The sequence below is a fragment of the Pholcus phalangioides genome, unplaced genomic scaffold (assembly GCF_987345545.1).
Source record: "Pholcus phalangioides strain wild (caught in Gottingen) unplaced genomic scaffold, Ppha-v1.0 ptg000009l_1, whole genome shotgun sequence".
Lineage (NCBI taxonomy): Eukaryota > Metazoa > Arthropoda > Arachnida > Araneae > Pholcidae > Pholcus > Pholcus phalangioides.
The window spans coordinates 37,309,917-37,330,667 of record NW_028301602.1 but is presented as its reverse complement, the minus strand read 5'-3'; the positions used below and the strand labels follow the sequence as shown (position 1 = coordinate 37,330,667).

The window sequence follows — 20,751 nt, the reverse complement described above, 5'->3', positions numbered from 1 at the left end:
AAACTATTCATTCTACTATTGTTGAAAACTTTATAAATCTGCTTTTTCATGAACTGTAATTTTAAGTGTGAATTTAAGAGTAATTCGGTTAACCTGCATAGTAGTGTTTCACAATTCATTTTCCATGAAGATGGTATAGGTCAGTGTTTTCCCAAAGTGGGGAATATTGCCCAGTGATGGGGTGATGGAATGGTCCAGAAGGGGCGGTAGTAGCTACATATATAACATAGGATCCCATGGGTTAGCGTGAGTTGGGGAGAAGGATTAGATTTTTTTTTTCTGGAGAAGGGACTATAGTACAAATAAATTGGGAAACACACTCTGGTATAGATGATCTTCAGACAAACAGAGACATTGAGTAAATTAAATTAAATTTACTCAATTGCATATGACTAATTAGTAATATCACATAGATTTGTATAAAAGATTTTATTTGTATACTGCTATTAAACCATACATGCATCTTGTAAACATTTCCTCTGGTGAAGTTCTAATGAATAGATGCATACCAGAAAGTTTGCATATGATGTGAGTGTCCCCCCCTCCCTCAAATGTATTTATGATGTCAGAGTTGTGTATGCTTCATGTTCGAGAAGCACTGCCATCAGTCTTTTATATTTCAAAATGAAAATGTCAGATGCCTGAATGTTCATTTTATTTAAGCTATCGTTCTGAATGTCTGCCTGATCTCTGTGGAATGCTTTCTTTAAATGGGAGACTGGCTTGCATTCATGCCTAAAAGTTGGAGAGACCCACATGCTGTAAATTAATTAATAAGGCTGTCTAATTTTTTCAGACCTTCTATGAATCCTTGGGTTCAGAAAGGTTGAGAAACACTGTTACATGGGAATAGCTATCATTGTAAAGATATTGAGCATTAATACACGGTTCATACATCGTGATAGCTTCAAGTCATTTGAGTGGTCTGGGCAGTGCTCATTAATTCAGCCTGCAGCTGTACAAGTGATTACCAATGCAATTAGCATGATGAACAAATTGTCACCAGATAAATAGGTCAATGAATTAATCACATAGCATACTAGATACCTTTCACGTTCAGAATAATTGTGTTGCATGAAAACAACGAGGAACTGTTTTCATCTGGAGGGAAAATTTCGTAAATTAATCAGTAAAATAATCAAAGAACACAAATCAAGAATATAGGTCTAAGTTATTTTTTGCGAAATATTGTAATTTGAATCAGTATTTATAACAATACCTTCTCGGCACGTTTAGTAATGATATTAGAATTTAAATATATGTTGTGGCACTAGCCACTGTCTAATCTAAATGCTGTGACACATTTAGTGGAGTGTCATTGTTTTATTCATTTGCTTCAAATACAATAAAAGTCTATTATAATGACAGTTCACAATCAGCGGGAAAATTGTAGTTATAACAGACTTCTCATTGTAAATGAACTTTAGTTTTTTGCGCTGTAGAAAATTATAAATGAGGGGGGGGGCTAGATAAATTTACTTTTCTTTAGAACTACTTTTGGAGCATAGGAGGAGATAAACGTGAAAGTTTGTGGGGCGCACGATGATGATTGCTGGGGGGCATAATGACGATGATGCCAATTCATATACATGTATAGGCATATACATTACATATACTTAGGCATATACATTAGATTAGTCAGCTTCGTCTTTGACGCTGGGGGGGGGGGGGGAGAACCCCCATGCGTGCCCCCCCCCCGTTTCCTGCCCATGTTTTGCTGAAATATTTACATTTAGAGTTAGCTGGTTATGCATACAAAAGATGTTGATTGCTAACAAAAATTTTGCATTTTATGGAATGCAGCAGTTTTTCACTATAAAATAACATTTAAGGCAGAGAAAATGGTGAGAGCGATGGAGATGATTTCTCAAGGGAACTAACAATGATATCAAAACCACCTGCCCAATCAACATGCTCACAGATAAAATAACACATTTTCCACCCCCATATAGGTCTAGATAACAAGAGGATAAGACTGTGGTCTTCTTATCTATATGGGGAGGTACTGACATGCCCCATATATAAACATCTATGAATAGGGCGAAGAGATTTTAAAAAATGCCACTCTTTCTAGTCCCCATTTTATATGTATAATTCTTTAAAAAAAATAATTTTCTTCTCAAAGAATTTTCAAGAATTTTCGTTATCATTATAGCGAATGTGTTCTGATTTTCATTAATAAATAACTTGCTATACGCAAAAATATTTTTTTGTATCTTTAACATTAGCTCTTTGATAATCACTTACGAATTACTCATAACAGTTGTGAGATTCTCATTATAATCTGTATTAGTTATAACAGACTTTTACTATATACATTTATTTTCAGAATATCTTGTGGAAACAGCCAGCTGAGCTTATAGTACTTTTAAGCGCTTGTTAAGGAATCACTGATTAAAAAACTTTCATAAATAATATAACAAGAATTAAAAAAAATCCTTGATTTAAAAATATTACATCTAAATATTTTCAAAGAATATAGTTTGGTAACAGAATCTTTTCTTTCAGATGGATGAGGTGTACTCGTGTAATTGGGCAGGAAATATATTCTCTACTGTCTCTCGAGTTTTATTTTTTCACTTCAGTATAGATAATACTCATGTTTACTGCTTCAAATTAGTTATAGCACATTTTGTATTTATTATTCATAGTTTTTTTTACCCTCATGTATCTATTTTATTTATGTTATTTTACTCAAACTTTAACAATTTTTTTTCAATAACATATATTCATACCAACAAATTTCTCTTCTCTTGAAAATTCAGAGCAGAATTTTTAATTTAAGAGGATTTTTTCCTCTAAGATAATGCACACAAATAAAATTACTAGAAGGCGTATCACCTACTCATCTGTAGAGAGAGCTTGGTCCAAACTTGGGAAACCTCCTTCATAAAGCGATGAAAATTCTTTTTTGTTTTTAGTTAAGGACCAAAAGGTCTTATGGACTGGATTTCTGCTGTTGATGAGAAGGTGGTACGTTCTTTAATCAAAGATTTTCAGTTGAAATTATTATGTATATAGGACTTTTTTTTCTGTTTTAATTTTAAAATATGTATATCATATGCTGATCTTCATTAGAAGACCTTGCAATAAAAGTTTATTTGCTAATTTTGTGAAATTAATCAGTCATTTTCACTTTTACATATTTCCCAATACTGATCACTTGAAAATTCAAATTCAGTTTAAATACACTCAGTGTAATTTAAAATTGCTGCGTCGAGAAAAATCTTGCAAAAAACACGAAACTCTTACGAAAATTTTAAGCAGGATATGGCATGAAAATGATTTGAATATCTGGGTTCAGCTGTGTCATCTTAACTGCCATATAAAGAGACAATCAAGTATAGGGCTTTTGTGGAGCCACAAAAGGTTTATTGTTTCATCTAGGCAACTGCAAATAGTTCCTTTGATACTCACGATGTCTTTTATACATCAAAGGGGCTCATGTATTTGTGTATAAGTAGAGTTTTTTGTTCAAAAATTTATTCTGGAATTGGAGGGATCAGCTTACATATGGGTCAGTTTTCGAGGAAGAAAAAATTCAACCCACGTTTTACCAAAAAGTCTACTAGATACTACTAACATGGGATACTACATGGCTACTACATGGGCTACTACTAACATGGGAAACATACTACTTTCATAGGATTCATTTTTCGAAGGGAGGGTATTGTGGAAATTTGAATTTTTTTTTTTTATAGATACAATTTTTTTTAGATATATCTACAAGACTGGTTTTACCAACACTTTCCCTCCCTATGGCAGGGGTGCACTAGTTCCGACCAGCAAAATATATACCACTTGGCCCCCGGGCTGAACAACATGAACGGAGATACAGGGAAGCATGGGAGCAATGCTTTCCCCCCCCCCCCCCAGTGTAAAAGTTAAAGCCGACTGATCTAATGTATCTGCGTATATATAAATTGACGTCATCATCATGCCCCCTCCCCCAGACTTTTAATCTTCCGCCTATGCTGAGCAATAAACTGAGACCCCTTACAAGTTGGACACAATTGATGGTCATTGGTAGGGTTACCAACCGTCCTCCTTTTTGATGTCATTTCAAGCGTCCTCTTACGTTTCGGAAAATTTGCTTTTGTCCTCCTTTTCAGTTTCCCGAATTATTTTTCATTTTTTTCTGGGGAAATTTTTTACAATTTTTTTCTCTACTTTGAAACATATTTCTTCATTGATATGAGGTTCTCCCCCCCCCCCCCCTACACTCTTTCTGCAATAGCCGTCGAAATTTCTCGTAAGAGAGAAACAGTTACTCGGGTCGGATTAACCTTTGGCCAGAATATGCGCACCATTTCTACAGAGCCAACTGAAGAGATTATAAAAGACATTGTCACGTTAGCGAAACAGGTAGGTGGAGAAAAGTTCAATGATATAGATATAGAAGAAGCGAACAGCTAATTAATAGCAATTCAGAGGCATTGATCGAGGAGGATTAATTCAGCTGACTGCTGCTGAAACTGAAGCGGTACCAGATGAAGAAGATCAAGATGAAGTGGAAGGCAAATTTTCACACCATGAGTAACAGCATAGCGGAAATGATATGAAGAAGCAGCAAACAGAAATCGCACAATGTTCTTTCAGAAAACATCGTCAACAATCTCTGCACCGTCTTTAACATCCCCTTATTACGTCACCCTGCTCTTCTCGTGCTGTTCAATAAACGAGATAAACAAAAAAAAACCTATGGTTTCGGTTATTCATGGATTTTTCGTATTCGCGGCCACCCCCGGAACGTACGCCGGGCCGACTGAATATAATACTATGTATTATATTGAAAAGCATCATTAAACTGAAACCCCTTCTGCCACCTGTGTCATATAAAAAAAACAACTGTTATGATTTTTTCGATTGGAATTAGTGACCAAATCAATGTGCTGCATGAAAAACAAAGTAATATGGTATGATATTAGCAAACATTTTTTGAGTAATAATTTACAGATAGAATTATTAAGTTTACTGCAAAACTTTATCAGTTGTATGTTGTAAAATAACGTTAGTAACTCTCCCTAGTGTGGCCCTATTGTTTTCGGTTCCTATGCTCTTTGTTTTTAATTACAATCAGGCTGCAACTAGGGAGAGGGCAGGCGGGTCTCGTGCCCGGAGCGTTGAACCAGAGGGGGCGCAAATTTTATTCTCAAACCTCTCCTTCCACATTACAAGGGGGCACCAAAATGCGTACTTGCCCCGGGTGACCAAACATGTAGTTGCGGCCCTGATTACAATCGTAGGAAGCCAAGGAGGGCCACCTCTTGCGAGTGTTACTAACGCTATTTTACTACTACTAAACCAGACGTGCACCTGGTTCACATTCTTCTGCGGAACTTCTAACGAATTGGTACATGTTAGAATGTGTGTGTACGTATAGTGAACCTTCCGTGAATCTCGTTTCTGTGTAATGCTTGTGTTATGTACTAAATTATCTATGCGGCATAGATCTTCTATAATAGTATCCTGGAGCGAATCTCTATCGTGCGAACCTCATGCAGCGCTGCCATCAATTTTTTTAAACTATGAGTTTTTTATCAACTGACAGTGAGTGAAGTGTAATGAATGAATAATTATACCGTTGTAGGCCTGTTGCTCTCTGCGGGGAGACTTTTTAACGGCGAGATGGGCTCGCATTCGCTCCTCGAATTTGGGAACCGCAGAAAACCAACTTCAGCCGACCACCACTGCGGCGACGGTGGGGTTTGAACCCGGATCCTCTCGTTGCGAGTCCGTCGCTATGACCACTTGACCACCACAGCGGAACGCTATTTTACTGCACATAAACATCATCTTTTAAAGTTTTGCAGTGAACTTGATGATTTCATCCATATTATTGCTTATAAAATATTTATTAACAACATACTATATTGTTTTATTTCATGCGGCATATTATTCAAAAAACCGGTCATCAATTCCAATCCAAGAATCATAAACAGGTATGTTTTTTATTTGATAGGTGGCAGTAGGGGTTCTACTTTAATGTTTCTCAATGTAACTCATCCTGTATTGCAGTGGTTCTCAAACTTTTGTCACCCGTGGATCCCTAGCCTTACTCAAAGTCTATCCAGCACCCACAATCTTTTCCAAAAAAACCACTTCACAGCACCGAGCGGGACATATCAATATCAATGGCTCATCGCAACGTCCCTAGGAGCCACTACTCTGAGACATAGTTTTGCAACTGGTATTTCACGGAACCTCAAAAGTTCCGCGAAATTAAACATCACGGAACCCTTGAAAATTCCGGAATCCGGAGCGCTTTTAATTGGAAAAAAGGAACAAATTTCCTGTGTTGCTGTTGCTCGTAAAACATAACTGAAACTCGTTTATCTTGCATTTTTTCGCATCTTTATAAAAAATTCAGACCATTTGGATGCTGACTATAAACGGTAATTCCAGTAGTTTTTTCCTCCCGACTTCGTCAGTCAGGGACACTGGGGACATTTGAACTACGGAAATAATTCAAGAAAGATATTGCACTGAAAAACCATATTTTTGTTCAATGTTAAAATTTGCTAGATTTTTCTTACAATGAATTTTTAAACTGGAAGCTGGTTCCAACTCCATGCAACGGTAAGATGCCAAAAAAAAAAAAAAGTTTTTACGACTTATACGATCAAGAGTGTCCTTTAAAATACGGGTCATATGGTGCTCTGGTAATTGCCAAACAGAACGGAAAACAATATGGCATCTTACCTTCGCATGAAGTCGCTTCTGTTTAAAAATTTATTGCAAGAAAACCCACAACAAATTTTAACATTAAACAAAAGTATGGGCGGTTCAATGGTGGTTCAACATGGGAGGGGGATTCCGGAGAGCCGAATAATATGTGGAAAATTTGTCTGTCCCGTAAACTACGGAATGATGTGAAGCACCTTCGCAATAGGTCATTTCTCCGACACAATGCCCTGAATTAACACCTACTAGAGAATTTTCAATTGTTATCTAGTGGCTGTTGCCTGAATCCGCCTGCCTCGGCTTCATTCGCAGCTGAAGATGTCGGCCTTCGCTTTATTCGAATTTGTGCGGCTCTGCTCCATTCTCATCTGAATGTGTCTAGCTCTCTGTTCCATTCGGAGCTGAAGGTATTTACCTTTTCTCCATTCTTAGCTGAAGATGTCTACCTTCGCTTAGGCACCGATCCGGGGAGGGGGGGCGGTAGAAACGACCACCTCCTTTCAAAGAGCCGAATAATATGGGGGAAATTTGAACAAAAATTGACTAAAAGGAATAAATGAACAGCTTCCAAATTGGGTAAATGAGGATCTACGGGAAGATAAGATTATTTTACACTGCTGTACGCACTCACACAACCCAGTCGAGTTCGTAGGTGCCTCATACATTTGTGATTTGCTCAGTTCATTTGTGTTTGATACTTGCAGATAGAAGAGATAAGCTCTTAGAATGTCCACACTATTCAGTTTGATGCACAGTCTTGGACTGAAAGAAAGCGTGCTCTGAGAAAACATAGGGGAAAACATAACACTGAGAAAACATAACACACCCCCACTTTTTTTAATGCATTTTGTATTAGCTGAATCTTTCGTTTCACATGAAATTGTTCACAAGCTTTCAGACAGAGAAATGTTATAGGTACATCCTGAAATATTCCGAGGTGAACAAAAATTAATCGGGCTTGAGTGACAGTAATTCTGATGATCACCCGAGTGGTGCAGTGGTAAGATGCTCGCCTTCCACCTCCAAGGGTTCGAATCTGGGGAAGAACATCAGAAACAAGTTCTTTACCTAACGAGCCTGGGGCGACCACCGATAGATGACGCCTTCATTTCTCACCCAACTTTACTGGTTGAAAAATGCGTATGGCGGTATATGACAGGAGTTGGTGTATGGTAAAGTTGTTATTCTGATGATGATTGGGACGGAAATTCAGCTCGCGGCGCAGCTGTTTTACGAGCATGTGCATGTGCATTCATATTTACGAAAATGTTCGTTAGACAGAATAAGGGGTCATTCGAGTATTACGTCAGCATCGATGGAGGTGGTTTCCGATTTGCTGACTTTTGATGACAAGGGGAGAGGGATGGTTTGGATAATGTTTACGTCATCAACCACCCTTTATAACAATATGAAATATTCTTAATGGCATCGTCTTCCACAGAACCACTCTAAATGTCTCGCGGATCCAAGTGATCTGGAAATGCGTCCGGGCCGCTTAAGTGCTCTCGAACTGTGCCACGCATCACTCAAGTGATCCGTTATTATGCCACGGTTCACTTAAGTAATCTGGGAATGTGCCGCGGGTAACTTGAGTGATGTAAAACTGTGACACACGTCACTCAAGGGATCTCCAAATGAGCCACGGATCGCTTAAGTATTCTGGAACTGTGTCGTGGGTCACTTAAGTGATCTGTGAATGTGCCACGGGCCGCTTAAATGCTCTGGAATTGTGCCACGGGTGACTTAAGCGATCTGGAATTGTTTCACGGGTGACTTAAGCGATCTGGAAATGTGCCGCTTGATGCATTTTCACAAAATTAGGTTTGAGGGGCCGGGCCCCATCAGATAATCCCCAGGGCCAAATTTGGTGTGCAGCCATGGGTTTACTATATATGACAGAGGGTGGTGTGTGTGGCAATAAATTTCTCAAAAAGAAATTAGTTCTTGGCCTTCAAATATAGCATTGAAATTAACAGAAATTGATTATAATAACATGTACCTTAAAGGTATTTTCTTTCGAAATTTTAATTAAAAGAAATATTTTTGCATTAAAAAAATAAATTTTTGATCGTCTGGAGAGGCATGCGCCCCCCCCCCCTCTTCCGCGTACGTCTCTGATCCCACCAATATGCGTTAGCAGGTAAGGAGCAGAACTGACGAAATTTTGCTGACCGGGGGTCAAAAATGGCTAAAAATTTGCTGACGTAATACTTGAACAGCTCCTAAGCCGAAAAATTCGTAAACAGAAGCGTTCGTTAGCTGAGGTATCGCTGTATATGGATACCCTGTATGTATATTAAATATTGTCCTAAAACTAAAAGTTTTCTTCCATGGTTATAGCTTCTTTGAACTATGACCTGGCTGCTGGAAATGTTTTTCCAATCTTGCAGCATTATTCCCAACTTGTAACGAAGACTTAGAAAGTCCCACATCACTTCATAAATAGATGCAAATAACTATTCCAAGGCAACATATTTAATCCCAAATTGAATAGCAGCGCGAATGTCCAGGTATCGCACAGCTGTATCCAACATAACCCGTAATGGCTGAAATCACTTAAGATAACTCAGAACCGTTTGTGATTAGAGCCTTTATCTCGGAGGAGTTTTTTTTTTCTCTTCTGTATCGTGTTCTTTGAAGACGACAAAACAAACGAATTATTCTCTGACCATCGCCTCTGAATTATTTACGACATCTGAGAAAGAAAGAAACACCCCATAAGAGCACGAGTTTGCAGTGACATCGATTCCGCTATTGCTTTTCTACAAGAATAAATTAATTTGCCCTAACAAGAGAGAAGATCAGAGGAACCAGTGATTATATGGCGGTGACGAACAGTAGAGCAGCTGCAGATAAGCTTGTCTGCTTGCAGGATTTTGAAGACTATGCCCTGAATTACTTGAACAAAAATGCTGCAGATTATTACAAGAGTGGAGCTAATATCGAGCAGACACTCAAGGAAAATCGGGAAGCCTTTCTACGGTAAAGTAACTGCGGCATTCCGCTATTTTTTTCTTTGAAATTTCGATTGCAAAATAAGGAATAATGTTCTTATAATGAAAGTTCTTATAATGAATAGGCTTTTAGTATATATATATACACATAAAGAGAGAAAAAAAACCGTCTTCTCTCTACTGCAATACATTTATGCGAATATCTTAATTTTATTGTGTTGGAAAATAAATAATCTGTGAATGAATAGCAAAGTTGAAAACACGAAGAAAAAAATTCTCTCTACCCGAAACTATCATCACGCTAGACACGATTTTTTGTCAAGACAGCACTGGCAAAAAAAAGCCTGTCTAGCTTGATGCTAGTTTCGTGGAAAGAAAATTGCAATTTGTTGTATCCAATTTCGGTATCTATCCAAATATTTGTAGACAATTCATAAAATTTCGCTGAGAAAGAAGATAACTTACTGTCTATTAAACACACAGCCTGTTTATGATAGAGCTTCGCACGAAATCGAACAAACAGGTTTCAGTTTTTTGCGCATTTTATATGTATGGAAAGGCTGCATATTGCGTGTGTTCCAATGAATGAAAAAAAAATCAACTCGTCTCTCATTTGATTTTTTCCACTCTCTCTGATTTCACCCTCACAACCTTTTAAGTTTAAATAAATACAGGTTCCACTCTCCAGAATAGATTTACGATTTCGTTTATATCCACGTCCACGAATCTCATTGTTTTTGTTGGGTTGTTTTAACGAATTCGGTAACGATCTTTTAGATCGGCGTTCCCTAAAGTGGGCAATATCACCCCTGGCGGGCAATGAAAAGATTCTGGGACGGTAGAAGCTTTAGGTTTAGTATAGGATCCTATGAGTTGGTGTGTGGGTTGGGGAGAAAAATTTTTTGAAGGAGGGGGGCGATGGACCGCATGGTGTGCTCCCCGAAGCATCAAGAGTGATCTATGCTCGTGTCTAATTTTATGTTCGTGACCACTTGACAAAATCTTCACTTAATCATCCTGTGGAAATTACATCCAAGTATTGCAATTATACAGATTTCAGGCATACTGTACTTATGTCAAAGTTGTCGTGAGGGGTACTCCTTGTTTGATGATGAGCAGAGGCAGTGCTCGCGGCTAAATAAAGGTTGAAGACTCCTGTTTTAGATGAATAATCTAGCTAGAGGTTGTGTTTCGGGGTAATGGAACCGAAAAATTTTTAATCCACCTTTTAGCAGTTTTTCAAAAAAATTTTAATTTTCTGTTCACATCTCCCCTCCCGCTCAGAAATTTATTTTTCTCATTCCCCCCCCCCCCCCTCGAGAAACGCTGTTTTAACCTAATTCATACAAAAAAAAATTATGTATGTCAGGGCTTGAAAAATTGCAGAAAAATCTAGGTGCCTGAACAATTTTTTAGGAGCCAAATATTTCTTCTTGAGAAAAATAGGTCTAAAATAATGTTTTTCTTTTTTACTTAGGGACTTTTTTATTACTTAAAGGACATAATGACCCTTTTCGATGTTCGTAGATACGCTGATATAAAAATTAAAGATTTTATGTTGCTCCCGACCCTAATTTAAAAACCAAAACGAGGTAAAACTTACCAATACCAAATTTTTTAATCGTCATGGTGGCTTTTTCAAGCCCTATATGTGTATTAAAAAACCTTTAATAATTTGGGGGAGGGGTGTTAGTCCATACGATAAAACTCCACTTGCCTTTTCGTACACATCTAAGTTAAATCACCAACCTTATGAAGGGAAAAAAACGACTGTATGAAGGATGAGTGGATTGGAGAGAGAGGGTTGTTTACGGAATTTCCTTCCATGGAATTTTGGAGTCACTAACCGCCAATAAAATAAACTGTGGTACAGCTCCACATCGCTCAAGTGGCCCACGAGTTATTTTCCAATTTTTACATCCAGGAAAATCTCAGAATATTCTCGCCTCAAATTTCCATATCGCTTAAGAAACCGTGGCACATTTACAGAATACTCAAATGACCCGCAGTATATTTACAGACCACTTGAATGACCCGCGGTACATTTATAGACCAAAAACAAACCGGCTACCACCGCCGCTCTGTCTCTACAAGAGATATAAGCTGGTTATTCAAAAGAATATGGATCACGGCACATTTATACAGATGACTTAAGTGACCTGCGGTGCTTTTGCACATCACGTAAGTGGCCGCGACACGTTTTCATGCGAAGGAAGTGGTCCGCACTCTCCTTAAGGTTGAGCACCCTTGTGTGTAGACCTCAGATACGTCATTCATATTGCATGGGGTTATACAGTTAATAAAATATAAAAATTAACTTTTTATTTGGTTATACCCTGTTCAAAAAAAATTCAATTGGAAAGTTGTCTCTCTCTCACCCTGTCTCTCCAGAGCCCAAGAAAAAAAAAGGAAAAAATCCATGTTTTCAAGTGCAATATTTGAAATCGAAAATCGCTGAAAAAATTAAGGAAACAACCCTAACGGGGACCAAGCTGATTGTACACTTCTGTGTTGTTTCCCTCATTATCAGTGATTTTTCGAATTCAAATATATCAGCGAACATTTCACTCAAAAACGTGGAGCTGTTTTTGTTGACCTCAGAAGAGACAAGGCAATATTATATGTACACTCATTGCCATAAAATTTTGCTCACCAAGAAATTGTCCGAATGGAACGAAATTTTATATATGTGAATAAAACGTTTATATTAGTAAGTGATTACATAATTAAAGCAAAAGAATCATTTGTTACAGGAAAATTACAAATGAATGGAGGTTCTAGTATCCTTTTGGGGTATCCTGTCCGGGTGCCCCCTCTGATATACCTCCCCAGCACGACCCAGCCCGCACGGGTAAAGGGCATACATCCCGGAAAGGACAGAGCCCGGGTCGTGTCTGGTCTGACAGCACCCTATTGAGCCACCTCTAGTTTTAATACACGATTCGATACGGGTGGGCATTGAGGCATACAGTCCCGTATGGTGTCCTACGTCATCTCATTCCACGGTTGCTGTAAGCGTGCCTCTAGTTCAATCAAATTCTTAGGCTGCCACCTTGCCTCCCTAGTGATCCCAAATGTGCTCGATTGGTGACAAATCTGGGTATCGGGCAGACCAAGGAAGGGTGTTAATGTGACGGAGGCATTCCTGCAACACCCTTGCTGTGCGTGGTCGAGCATTGTCCTATTGAAAAAATGCCTCTTGGGAGCCCTGCCATGAGTGGCAACACATGTGGCTGAATGATCTCACGAACGTACCGCTGGGCTGTCCAGTATTAGAGGTGACTGGGTGTCGTCGCCACGAGGCCTCCACACGCGTACACGGTTGTCATTACTGCCCAAATTGAATTACTGCACAATCGATTGCGGTTCAATCCCGTCTAGCTCCACATCACTCCAAACGGAGGAGACGTAATAGGCGCCGCGATACAAAATGTTCTTCAGCAAAGCGCCTCAAGACGGTACGGACAGACGCAGGGGCAAAGCGTATTAAAGAGTCTTAATACGCTTTGCACAGGGGCGTGTAGTGAAGCTGCTACCTGTATCCGAATAGTGGACAATGATGCAGTTGGCGCTGTGCGTGCTTGTTAAGTAATACAACGGTCTTCTCAGATATCTGTCTGCCTAGGGCGTCCTGAGCCTGGCCGCATTGCATGTGCGACCTCCCTCTCTCATCCACTGGTCCCAACACCTCCTCGCAATAAAGTCGGATCGACCTGTGTGGCGGGTTACTCGCCGAGCTGACCACCCTGCTTCCATCATCCCGATGATACTTCCCCTCTCGAACTCTGACAGCTGATCATACCGTCTTCGATGGTGGCGTAACGGCATCCCTAATGAAAAAGCATCCCACTGCAACAGATTAAGTACAGGCAAAATTCCTCTGCTTACGTTTTTTATACGCCAAGGAGAACGAAGTTCAACGCCCTCTGCCAGTATTACACATTGCGCAATCATTTGCGTATCAGCCAGACACGTATTTTCATGCCAGGTTTCGTTACGATCCGACAATTACTTCTTGGTGCGCAAATTTTTATGGCAATGAGTGTATATAAAGGGTTTTTTTTAGGACAGGGTGACCAAATAAAAAGATATATTTTTATTTTAATAACAAATAAATCCCTTGCAATATGAATGACGTATCTGAGGTCTTACACGTTATTTGGATACTTTTTCGAATCGGAAGTATGTTTTTAGGATCAACGGTTTGTGAGTTATTCCAGGATAAAAAAAAGGACTTTCCTATGCACCTATAGGTTATATGGATCATGGGGGGGGGGGGGGGGAACCTACAATAAATACAGTTCAATTTTCGGCCGCCAGGTGAAACAGTGACACTTTTTTACATCACGTTTTCTTTTCCCCATAGTCCATATAACATATATACCAAGTTTCAACAAAACCTATGTACACCAGAATGGATACTACAGAAGTCTAAGTAGTGTCAGTTTAACTATAACCACCCTGTATAAGAGATTTTCAGCATTTTTTGTAGCCTCAAGTAAACATATGAGAACTAAAATGTGCTCAAACTCAAATTAGCATACTTCTACAGGGTGTTTAATTTGGGGGAGGGGCAATCAATAGATTGGGAGTAAAAAAATCAGGCACAGGCATTGAGTGCTTTTGATCATTGATAATTTTTGTTACACCACAATCACTTTCTGCGCACAAGGGGTTAGTTAGGCTGGTACCTGCAATTTATTGCTGATTTCACACAGCAGCCTTTTTTTTATACTCACCAAGAAGGTTGGGGCGCTAACCCCATCGTGTGGGACTACCTATTTTTTCTGTGGTCGTGTCCCGTTTCTGTTTTACCCCAGCATCTGGAATGTTTGTCAAGGATGAACTGTGTATTGAATTTGTATCATCTCTAAACATCATCCTTTGATACTTTAGGTGAGAGTATCTTATCTACTAGGGCTACTGCACCTCTTGAGTATGTGCTTTTGAGTATATTTGAGTGAGTACTGTAGGGTTCGCAATCAGCAAGGTTAAGGTACCAGCTCTGTATGATCATCTAAAACCAAGTATGAAAAATCTATTCTGTTCCTTGAAGTAAAAATTTACTACTACTCCTTTTAAGACAGCATTCATATTCATGTGAACAGCAAAAGGCACTTCAATCTCTCAACAGAGCAGGTCCATTTTGTTCTATAAAATATTAGTGCATTTTCAAATTTCAGAGAACTGATCTTCCATCTTGAAGAAAAATGTCACCGAAAAGATGTAGATCTGTTTTTCTAAGAAATATTTCTGTGAAACGTACATTGCGATTCAAACAGAAATAGTAACATCTGCATAGTTTATTTGATATATAAAAGTGGTCTCTTCCCCACCCCACAAACAATTTATACATAGAAAATATTGAATATAACCAATTGAAATTTTGACATTCTTATTTTACCGGGTAATCTAATAAATAGGCTGCGCTTGAGACCCCGACTTCTCAGAGATGTAACAAAAAGAACATTCACAACCAATGTATTGGGAAACCCAATATCGTTTCCTGTTGGCGTTTCTCCATCAGCAATGCAGAAGATGGCTCATCCAGAAGGTGAATGTGCTACAGCCAGAGGTGAGATAAAAAAAAACCTTTGTAATCTATATTTCTTAAACATAATTATGATTTATGGAATGTATTTATATTGCCCAAGATAAATTCGAGTGTAATATTATTGTTCCAAAACAGCCACAGAGTCTCAGGGAACAGTGATGATACTGAGCACTATAGCAACGACATCCATCGAAGATGTCAGTAAAGCAGCTCCAGATGGTCTGAAGTGGTTCCAATTGTATATCTACAAAGACAGAAAGATCACCGAACAACTTGTCAAGAGAGCTGAAAACAGTGGCTACAAGGCATTGGTCCTTACTGTGGATACCCCGGTGTTTGGAAACCGGTGGGCAGACCACAGAAATAAATTTGTACTGCCTTCTCACCTGAGGTATATTTCTGAAGTTTTGGTTACATTTGCACAGCAAGACACCATTAAACCACTTTATGTGTGGATATGTCATGGAAAATGTGATAAATCCAGTCATTATGGATAATCACTGATTATTACGCATTACCACTGACCATTTTGGCAAGTGATAAATTTTGCAACTTCATCACATTTACCGATTATGTATTATCCCCAGCTCACATGGGTAAATATGATAAATCGTCAATGAATTGCTTAAATTTACCAGACATTTAACTCAAATTTTAGTCTAGGATGATGGATTTGAACGGTGATATCAGGCCTGTAGCCAGAAATTTTGTTTGGAGGAGAACCACTTGCATTTCAAAGTGATAGAACAATAGATTTGGCCATCTTTCCCCTTTTTTTCAGTCATTTCCTCACATTTCGGAGGGCCCCCCCCCCCCCTTCCCGCTATGGCCTTGGGTGATATGTTAAAAAATATGGATAAATGTGAAGAAAACCAACATTACAAGACTGATAATAACTTATACGTTTTTATCCTTGTAACACTTATTTTAATTTTTGTGTCAAAATATGCATAGTACACCCATAACATACAGGAGAAACTGATAAGTGGTTGAATTTAAGTGATATTTCCGCATACTTTCTCTCCCATATTTATCATACTTACCAACTTCATTCAGGAATTTTGCACAATCTCTGATAAAAGTGGTAAATGTAAGAAAATTTATCCAACTCACCAATAAGATTGGTGATTATGCATAATAGCAGAAATTATGGATAATCACAATTTATCACATTACCATAACATATCTCATGAAGCTGTATATATTTTTTTTCTCTCTCCAATTTAGAAAATCATAACATATGTTAAATGAATTTTTTTTTCTATGTGATTACAGTATAATTGCTGATTATAAACAGTAAAAGCTCTGATACCAAAATTATTGTCACTGATATGACACTGAAAGCCTGAAATATTTATAGCGTTACATTCCTTTAAAAAGGTTGGATTCATTTCTCCTGAAAAATTTTCAGTCTCTATGAGAAAGAAGATTCACTGGTATTTAATTGATTCATACTCAGCCATTATTCATCATTTGAATAATTTAACCACTAATGGTAATATAAAAAATATACTTCTTAGAAAAATTGAACTCCTGGTATGAAATCTCAATGTTGTTGCATTTTAGCAATATTATTTTAGCATTTATTTGTAGGTACGTTTATATATTGTGTTTTCTTTTTTCACTCTCAAGGTTGGCAAACTTTGACTTTGAAGATATAAAATCGACAGGCCTGCAAAATGCAACTTCAGAATCCAGTTTAAGTACATACGCTGATTCATTGTTCGATCCATCTATTACATGGGATGATATTGACTGGCTAAAGAGCATTACCAATTTACCTATTGTAGCCAAAGGAATTCTCACTGGTAAATTTATAGATCAGTTGAAATCTAACATATGCACTTCGCAACATTTAGTGCATCAAAACTTGTTATGAAAGTCATTATTTTTGAGAAATGAATGCAATAAGTGATCTAACCAGCTGATAAACCCAAAAGTGAAAATTTTAATATGTCTGGGTATAAGGGGGGAGGGGGGTCTCTTTCATGTCTCTGGTATAAGGGGGACAATATATATTTTTTCCAAGCTCTTAAATCCAAATAACAAAAATTTATAAGAAAAAATCAATAGCAAATTTCTCTCTCTTCTAACTACATTCTACATAAATTACATACTGTCCCCTTTATGCCAGAAACATGAATGTACAAATTTTCCATTTTACTTTTTTCATCAGTCGGTTGGATCCTTTATTTTGTTATCTAAGTTTTGCCAGAAACTTAGTGTTTATCCTTATTGAAACACGTTACAAATATTTTAGGAAAATAACCTTTATAGAGTAACATGGGTAGAGTAAACATTCAAATGTCATTCCCCAAGAATTTGCACATTCATGTTTTTGGCATAGGAGGGACAATACAATGTTGTAGTTAGACATAATATTGAGTAATACTTCACTGCATACAGTAGTAAAAAAATTAAGACTTTGACAATTTTTTTTTCCCACCAGAGGAAGATGCTTATTTAGCTGTGAAACATGGAGTTTCAGCAATATTGGTTTCAAACCATGGAGCCAGGCAGTTAGATGGAGTTCCTTCTACAGTGAGTAATCTCATCCATCTTTGAAGCATCACATAAAATCAACATGCTCTTATGGTTTATGAAAATGTACTTGAACTTTTTGATACATTGATTCTCCAGCTATAATACAATTTTCAAAACTAATTTGCCATTTTGAAAGGGGACATTATCTTGCGATAACCTTCACTTGAAGGAAAAACATTCCTAATACACTCTATATGACAAGGTTGTTCCACAGGAGAGTCTAGAGATTAGAACCACAAACAACATAACCACAAATTTCACCCAGAGCTTATTACAACTATTTTTGAGACACCTGGACTTTAAATATGCAGATAGTGGTACATTTATTTAATTTTCCTTTAATTCAATTGAAATTATTTAATTTTTATAAGTGTGTGTGTATGTTATATCATAATTTTTTTCTCAATATCCATTTCTGTGTATTTGCAGATTGAAGTTCTTCCTGAGATTGTGCGAACTGTCAGAGGCAAATGTGAAGTTTATTTAGATGGAGGAGTGAGGACTGGAACAGATGTATTAAAAGCTTTAGCTCTTGGAGCAAAAGCTGTATTTATAGGAAGACCTGTACTATGGGGATTAGCACACAGTGTAAATAGTTTTATCAGTTTATTAACAAAACAAGAAGCAAACGTATGACATGCATATGTAGCATTAGTCATAATAGAGAAGAGTAGATGACTGCCTAATAATACTAAAAAAAATCGTCAACGAATAAGGCAAATATCACGAAATACTAAAACATTCCTAATGCATTTTGACATGCTATGGGTGTTGTCTTCAAAGGATAAGAGTATCATGCTGACCGAGTTTCCCACTTGAATTGATAACCAAATCTTCAATCTCAGTTGCTCAGTGGAACGAAAAGAAAAAAACTATGCGTCTGTTCAAGTCAAATGTCATGGCAAGAATGAAGTGAAGCCCCTGCATGTCTTTTGCAACAACCTGATTGGCTGCATGCAAAAAAAAGAGAGCTATCCAGTTGGTCTATTCAAATTTTCTTTAAATTCCCGATGGTGTTGGTTTATTGTCGTTTACTAATTTATTTTTGAAGGCCCGGATGTATGTGACTTCATAGAAGTCTAAATCGGCCATGAATTTCACTTTGTGAAAACTCTCGCTTCCTGAAATTTGAATCTATGGCCCTCTTGCCAGCAGTGAGTGGTGATGGTATATTTTTTTCACATTCTTGATTTCACAAATCAAGAATTAATTTGTGAATATCGATCGATATCGGTAAGGCTTAAATTAATTATGACTAGGAATTTACAGAAAATTCTAATAGACCAATCGGATAGTTCCTTTTTGCAAGCAGCAAATCAGGTTGTTGCAAAAGACTTACACGCAAGTGCTTCACTTCATTCTTGCCATGACACGTTTGACCTGAACATAATTTTTTTCGTTTCGCTGAGCAACTGAGATTGAAGATTTGGTACTCAATCCAAGTGGGAGACTCGGCAGAATGATACTATCCTCTGAAGACACCCATAGCATGTTGAAATGCATTAAGAATCTTTTGCTATTTCCTGGTATTTGCCTTATTTGTTGATTTTTTGAGTATTAGTCATAATCACAATAAAATTTTTACTCTATCTTTTTTAGTGAAATCTATTAAGATTTAGAGGAAAGAAATAATAGAGAATTAGAATTTAACAAATTTTAAAAAAAGTTTTACCATGTATGTGATCATTTCAATCACAGATTTAAAGATTTCTTTAATTTGTTTATTTAAGATATAATGAATTTGGTATTAAAAGGAGTGTGTAGTTTTACACATAAGCTACTATTTTAACAGATTTTATAATTTCACTATAAGGATCTATAAGATTTCAAATTTATAAGTGTACAATTTATGCACGACATGGTTAATTATAAAAATATTTGACATTAATTGCTACTTCATTTATTGCTTTGAAATATTTTATTGATTTCAGTGTTAAAACATTAAAACCATTGCTAATTCATTATTTGTTACTCAGTAAATATAATCTAGATCAAAATTTTTTTTAGGGTGAATCTGGTGTTAAAAGAGTTTTGCAAATATTGAAGAAAGAGTTTGATATAGCAATGGCTTTATCAGGTCAGTGCGAAAGAAATATTTACAATCAAGGGTTTATTATTCATATGACTGTAAACTTAATTTTTTTATACAATACTATGTCATAGCTAATTTATTTTTATATGCATAACCAATTTGTTTGAAATTCTGCAGAAGAATGTGCATGAGGTGCAGGAACGGTTAAGTGGGGGGGGGGGGGGGGTGTAGTAGGTTACTTCCCCTATTTTCTAGGCTGGTGCTCGCTGGTTAATAAAGTTAGCCCAGAAATTCTGTAATCCATATACTAGAATTTCCTCACATGAATTTTACAAACATAAACAACTATGTGTATCAGAACTTCCTGTGGGTAGTGTTGTCACCTTACAAATTTAAAAAAAAAGTGTTTTTGATACTGTACATGGATTTTTTTCACCGCATCCTGATCCCTTAAAAGCCATGATTAAAATTATCATTACTAAAAACCGGTCAATGAATGGGTTAAGCTGTGAATTATATGTGGTTTTGACATATTATATGGGTACTATTTACTCTTCACATCAAATGATATTATTCATACATAAGTAATTTATGTTTGATGTTTTTTTTTTAAAGGGTGTGCTACTCTGGAAGATATCAAGCCTTCACTGGTAGTAAGACAAGAATTCTACTCAAGGTTGTGAATGGCCCGTTAGTTTTATTTAGCATTAAATGAATTCCATGTTTTCATGGATTACCAAGACTCTTGGTGCATTAATGCTGTCACATCAATTTATATTAGATTCTATTGATTTTAAAAGTAATTAAAACTGTGCAATATACCTTTTCTACTAAATTTTGAATTAAAACTAAAAATTTTTCTTATAAATAAATAAAAACTAATGTGTTGTGCTAGTTTTCAAGCATTTTCTTAATTATTTTTCATTGTAAGATATCAGTTCCGTTTATCTTCCTACCACCACAGAGAACAACTAATAATAGTA

At 37.1% G+C, this 20,751-nt stretch overlaps 2 protein-coding genes across 4 annotated transcripts in view; both read left to right on the top strand.

Moving 5' to 3' along the window:
* Positions 1–15,128, top strand: part of LOC149083017 (manganese-dependent ADP-ribose/CDP-alcohol diphosphatase-like) — a 24,936-nt gene extending 9,808 nt beyond the window's left edge. For 2 of the 3 annotated variants that reach the window (XM_089236111.1, XM_089236109.1), the window contains one exon: positions 2,509–3,108. The gene's annotated coding sequence lies outside the window, so the exon portion shown is untranslated. Of the gene's footprint in view, positions 1–2,508; positions 3,109–15,061 lie in introns of those variants that run through there. The other variant, XM_089236110.1, reaches the window with a different exon arrangement.
* On the top strand, positions 9,183–20,661 carry LOC149083016 (2-Hydroxyacid oxidase 1-like). The gene is made up of 8 exons (XM_089236112.1): positions 9,183–9,666; positions 15,062–15,213; positions 15,328–15,583; positions 16,825–17,000; positions 17,642–17,733; positions 18,166–18,324; positions 19,744–19,813; positions 20,384–20,661. The coding sequence occupies exons 1-8, from the start codon at positions 9,506–9,508 to the stop codon at positions 20,449–20,451; spliced, it is 1,134 nt and encodes a 377-aa protein (XP_089092238.1). The 5' UTR covers positions 9,183–9,505; the 3' UTR covers positions 20,452–20,661.
* Positions 20,662–20,751: the final 90 nt, after the last annotated feature.

Coding starts and splice junctions, on each gene's coding strand:
- LOC149083016 (XM_089236112.1), top strand. CDS start 9,506: ATGGCGGTGACGAACAGTAGAGCAGCTGCAGATAAGCTTGTCTGCTTG. Junction 17,001..17,641: donor AGCCAAAGGAATTCTCACTG/GTAAATTTATAG, acceptor TTTTCCCACCAG/AGGAAGATGCTTATTTAGCT. Junction 18,325..19,743: donor TATGGGGATTAGCACACAGT/GTAAATAGTTTT, acceptor AATTTTTTTTAG/GGTGAATCTGGTGTTAAAAG.